The 6,000-nt window shown below is 45.5% G+C and overlaps 1 protein-coding gene across 1 annotated transcript in view; it reads right to left on the reverse strand.

The window, feature by feature from the left end:
• Window positions 1–4,158, reverse strand: part of LOC118376192 (protein FAM193B-like) — a 34,501-nt gene extending 30,343 nt beyond the window's left edge. The window contains exons 1-2 of the mRNA XM_052518002.1: window positions 3,858–4,158; window positions 2,359–2,637 (exon numbers count right to left, since the gene is read on the reverse strand). Of these exons, the coding sequence (XP_052373962.1) occupies window positions 2,359–2,637; window positions 3,858–4,004 (426 nt within the window). The 5' untranslated portion in view covers window positions 4,005–4,158. The remainder of the gene's footprint in view (window positions 1–2,358; window positions 2,638–3,857) is intronic.
• Between the last annotated feature and the right edge of the window lie 1,842 nt (window positions 4,159–6,000).

The following is a 6,000-nucleotide window of genomic DNA, read 5'->3' on the forward strand; positions in this document are numbered from 1 at the left end:
TGGTGTTTTGTGGGTACTATTTAATGAAGCTGCACCACAGTTCATAACATTAATGAGCCCCACAGTTCATAACATTAATGAGCCCCACAGTTCATAACATTAACGAGCCCCACAGTTCATAACATTAACGAGCCCCACAGTTCATAACATTAACGAGCCCCACAGTTCATAACATTAATGAGCCCCACAGTTCATAACATTAATGAGCCCCACAGTTCATAACATTAATGAGCCCCACAGTTCATAACATTAATGAGCCCCACAGTTCATAACATTAATGAGCCCCACAGTTCATAACATTAATGAGCCCCACAGTTCATAACATTAACGAGCCCCACAGTTCATAACATTAACGAGCCCCACAGTTCATAACATTAATGAGCCCCACAGTTCATAACATTAATGAGCCCCACAGTTCATAACATTAATGAGCCCCACAGTTCATAACATTAATGAGCTCCACAGTTCATAACATTAACGAGCCCCACAGTTCATAACATTAATGAGCCCCACAGTTCATAACAGTAACGAGCCCCACAGTTGTTTTTTTAATATAATCCTTTTAAAACTAATACTACCAGTCTGGTGGTTGTAGGCATTCGTTGTCTCATTAACAATCACCCATATTAGCAAACGCATTTAATTTCAAAACTTTACATTTCTCTAGTATAGAGCTACTTATCATAAACAATATCAGCTAAACGCCTCTGATAAGTGATCGGTCGTGTCGATCGGTTTAGGTTCGTCACCCTCTTCTCAAACCCTATGGGGCCGTTCTGTCTCTGACAACACTAGTTATGTACCTTACCTTGAGCACAGAGCAATCTCTGAGATGTGTATTGCATTTAAATACGGATATTGTTTTTATTTTAATATATATATTATATATATTATATTATATATAAAAACGCCTCTTTTAAGACGAAAATAATATTTTCTACAAAATCCACATGAATAAGACTTCCTCTGCTTGTGACGAGAGAAGGCCCAGTGTGACAGAGAACAAACAGCTTTCGAAGAGACTAATCTTATGTCAGGATGCTTAGATGTGGTAGTCATTTAGCCGTGCAGAATGAAGCACTGTAACACCATAAAGAGTCACGGCATAGCTGCCTGTCTCCATCAACACCAAATCCAGTGCCTTTCAGCTTGTTGGCGTATTAGCTGACCAAACACACACACACACTATTGTAAAAACATTTTATTTTATTTTAAAGACCTTCAGAAAACAGCCATAAACACAACCCATAGCTAGCAGGCTGGAACATGGGTGCTGTGAAACATAACTGTAGATAGTGCTAATACTAGGCTTGAGGTGCATGCATGGTCTTGTCATATGCAGCAGTGCAGACGTCTCCTCACCTCCCTTCTCTCCTCTCCTTCGCCTAACTCTTCCACTCCCCTACGTTCCCCACCTCCTACCAGCTCAGTCCCCCCCCACCTCACTCATTCTTCTCCTTACAGTGCAGACGTCTCCTCACCTCCTTCTCCTCTCCTTGCCTAACTCTTCCACTCCCCTACGTTCCCCACCTCCTACCAGCTCAGTCTCCCCCCCCACCTCACTCATTCTTCTCCTTACAGTGCAGACGTCTCCTCACCTCCCTTCTCTCCTCTCCCTCGCCTAACTCTTCCACTCCCCTACGTTCCCCACCTCCTACCAGCTCAGCCCCCCCCCTCAGTCATTCTTCTCCTTACAGTGCAGACGTCTCCTCACCTCCCTTCTCTCCTCTCCTCTCCCTTCGCCTAACTCTTCCACTCCCCTACGTTCCCCACCTCCTACCAGCTCAGTCTCCCGCCCCCACCTCAGTCATTCTTCTCCTTACAGTGCAGACGTCCCGTCTCCTCACCTCCCTTCTCTCCTCTCCTCTCCCTCTTCCACTCCCTCTTCCCCACTTCCTACCAGCTCAGTCTCCCCCACCTCACTCATTCTTCCCTACCAGCGTCTCCTCATCTCCTTCTCCCTCTCCTTCGCCTAACCTTCCACTCCTCTATTCCCCACCTCCTACCAGCTCACTCCCCCGCCTCACTCATTCTTCTCCTTTCAGCGCAGGTGTCTCCTGGGCACTCTGTCTCTCCTCATCTTCTCCCCTCCCTACCTCCTCCCCCTCCCTCCCCTTCCTCACCCCTCCCTCCTCCTCACCCCCCTCTTACCGGTGCAGGTGTCTCCTGGGCGCTCAATCTCTCCTCATCTTCCACACTCTCCCCATACCACCTCCTCCCCCCTCCCTACCTCCTCCCTACCTCCCTTCTTATCGGTGAAGGCGTTTCCTGGGTGCTCTGTCTCTCCTCATCTTCCTCCTCGCATTCCACCTTCTATCCCCTCCCCCCTCCTGCCTCCCTCCTCCCTCCCCTTCTTACCGGTGCAGGCGTTTCCTGGGTGCTCTGTCTCTCCTCTTCCTCAACACTCTTCCGGCAGCTCTGGCAGATCCAGAGCGGAACCTCTCCCAGTAGAGACTGGCTCAGCGAAGGCACGGTGTCGGACAGCTTCTGGCCCGGCACCTCTCGGAGCAGGGCCTGGGACAGGGCTGGGACAGCGTCAGCTAGCTTCGCCCCGTGACCCCCAGGCAGACCGTTGGCAGAGCTCGCCCCCCAGTCCTTAAACTCACGGTGACACAGGAGGCAGCAGGTGTGCCTCGGCTGGGGGAGAGCGACAGAGAGGTGAGCCAGTGACATTAGGAATGCAGTGGAGAGGAGGAGAGAGAAAGGTCAATCATCTAGGTGAAGGGCAGGAGAGGAAGAGAGAAGGGTATGAGAAGAGAGGGTTGGAGAGGAGGACAGGGGAGAGGAGAATGGATTTGGTCAATAAGATTAGGTGTGGGGGGGAAAGGATGGGATCTGAGGAGAGGTGGATGTCAGTGAGATAGACATGGAGCATGATGAAGTTGCCCTCTGGACACTGATCTGAGGTCGGGTTTTTAACAGACAAGAATTTCACTAGTAAGATCTGACTATGTTGACCACGATCACAACATCTATATAGCAAAGAGGAGCTTGGCACATGCACAGTGGCAAATTTGTAGTGATTTAATGTGGCCCAGGTCCACACTAGCTAGTGGTCTGCTGGTAAAGTAAGCTTTGTTGACCACAAAACCCCATACACCTACAAGGGCGTCCATGTAATGTTTAGGAAACAACTTCGACTCATGCATATGACACTTCAGAGTAGAAATGCGCGGAGAGAAACTGTATGAAAATACTACAGACGCTGATCTCGCATGCAAAGTGCAAACATAACAAAACAAGCCATGCATGGTGCTAGCCAAACGTTAAAACCATTTACAGCTGGCCAGATGAATACCCCCGGGATGTAGTGTGTTGGCCAACATGTAGTAACAGCACCGGTGCTCAGTATATGGTGTACCAACTGCCAAGTGCGGTTAAAATGTAAGCAAACTTGCAATACCACGACGAGCTAGGAGCTAACAAGCTAGATACAAATTAGATGGCAACATTTTATAACTTATCCGTGGCAGGCGATTGCAACGATGTCAATCTTGTGGATGACACAAACTACTACCAGCAAATGCAGACTGGATGTAGTTGGTTACTGTAGCTAGACTAGTTGGTTAAAACTGATGCTTAATGGGTCTTTATTGTCGACTCGCTGGCTAAGTTTTGATGATGTATTATGCTAGTGGAGCTAGCTATAATTCCGCCCCGATCACAAATAGTACATGAACGAAAATACAAAAAAAACCTGGAGCACAACTGAGCTAGAATCAACCATCCAAACCCCCCCACCCCCCTCTCTAAAGAAATAAGCAGGACTACAGGATGTCTCTTAACAGATCGGTAGGTTTTAGCCAACCTGTTTAACTAGCCCGCTGGTAGTTTTCTCTGCTTGCTAGGCTAGTTACCTGGTTCGCCCTGGCCGCCAGTCTATCCAGCCCTGCATCCCCGCCAGCTGCATCTCCGGGAGGGACGGGGCTCTTCGATATGCTCTGTTGTCCGGACACCAGCTCCTTGCTCCCGACTCCTTGTTGTTTGTTTTTCTTCCTCGCCATCGCGCAGATCTCGGATATATCCTTTGGTCACGGTTGCACTAGTTTAGGGATGTTTAAAAGCACGGTTTCTATTTGTTCTCGGATCACAAATGTTTCCCTATCTTCTCCAGTCGAGACAACAGTCAATATGGCGGAGCGCTGCCACACTCTGGGGGTTCATAGGTCAAAGATAGTGCTGGCAAAATGGCTTCACCGTCATGACGCTAAGCAGTCGCCATGTTGAATGAGGGCAACCGTTCCAGGTTCGTCTCACACAGCATATACAGCATGTTGTACAAAATCTCTGGTTACAGGCCACAAATTAGTGCATTTATTGACATAATGAATATATAAATGATTGGCTACCACATCATTCAACGTCATGTTATTACACACGTTCTTATATGAATTGCAATATATGTCTAAGATTTTAATTTTAATTTTATTTTTTATTTGACCTTTATTTAACCAGGCAAGTCACTTAAGAACACATTCTTATTTTCAATGACGGCCTGGGAACAGTGGGTTAACTGCCTGTTCAGGGGCAGAACGACAGATTTGTACCTTGTCAGCTCAGGGGTTTGAACCCGCAACCTTCTGGTTACTAGTCCGAGATATCTAAATGTTGTCTAAGATCTAAATGTAAACTAGAAAATAACAATTCAGATTTTATGCAGCCATACATTTGCATATGCGTTTCAATATGCCAGTGTAATCTTGTAAAATGTTGCTCAAGTGTTCAAACCATAGAGTTGGGGCCATGTCATGTCTATGTTCCCGGTGGCTGAGGGAACATAGGGGTGTACCGTACCTAAAGGGCATTCAATTTTGCATTAGGAGAACATTTTGTAGCAAGCTATTGATGTCAGTGTACAATTAAATACTTTGTATCTTCATCGCAATAATGCTCAGATTTGTTGGTCCTTTGGATGACCATGGCAGCCGTAGAGATGAGGGTTTTATTTACACCCCAACTCTCGGTTTTATTTGGACCCCAAATTTCAGAGAAAAAATATATTTTCATTGTTGGACATAAAAGACTGTAAAAAAAAAAAGAAGAAAAAAAAAAAGAATCTCCAAGTGATTTTCATTTAAGAAATACTTTCCCAAGTATTCCCACGCATAATAGACAAGGGATATATACAAATGTAAGCAAGGTTTGAAATGATTATGTTTTAGTCAAACATTATATCCGTTTGTGTTTCTTGTGGTCAATTTGCAGTGTAGAAATGATTTGTAATTATGTTCTGGCCCCCGACCTGTTCTAGAAACAAATCGTTCAGCAGCTGAAACTAGTTGATGATCCCTGCCCTAGACTTGTGGAACAGTTATTGATATGAAAACACAATTCAAATCAGAAGACCAAACGACTGACTGGGCATAACAATTTCTCTCTTGAAATTGTTTTCAGTTTCAATATGCATAAAAACTTTAGGTACAACGTCTCATTCATTATAAAGAACAAAACTGGTCCTTCTGTAGCTCAGTTGGTAGAGCATGGCGCTTGTAACGCCAGGGTAGTGGGTTCAATCCCCGGGACCACCCATACGTAGAATGTATGCACACATGACTGTAAGTCGCTTTGGATAAAAGCGTCTGCTAAATGGCATATATAAAACATTGAAAACGGCTATATATTTTTTAGATGTCAATACAACCATGTTCTGGATTTTAAAAAACTTTATCGTTCAAGGTCGTATTTCGAGAATATCAGTCGATCAATTCTGTTCTATTAATAGGCTGCTCATAATTCAAAGTCAAAATCGCGCCCGCTCCGACTGAGGCGGATGGAAAACAAGAGAGCGCTTATCGAGGAGGACGGGAGGGGATGACGTCATTACGTAGCGGAAGAAGGCGATTTCTTTGCTGAAGTGCAGAAGACGTAGCACATCGTCTTGCAGCACTCTGTCGTCGAGATACATCTTTCTTGGTATATTTACCTATATTTCAACCAGTGGCGATTTTAGCATGTAGATCTTGGTGGGGCAAAAAAAAAAAAAAATGGGACGCATGCCAG

Source organism: Oncorhynchus keta, chromosome 4, assembly GCF_023373465.1.
Source record: "Oncorhynchus keta strain PuntledgeMale-10-30-2019 chromosome 4, Oket_V2, whole genome shotgun sequence".
Classification (NCBI taxonomy): Eukaryota; Metazoa; Chordata; class Actinopteri; order Salmoniformes; family Salmonidae; genus Oncorhynchus; species Oncorhynchus keta.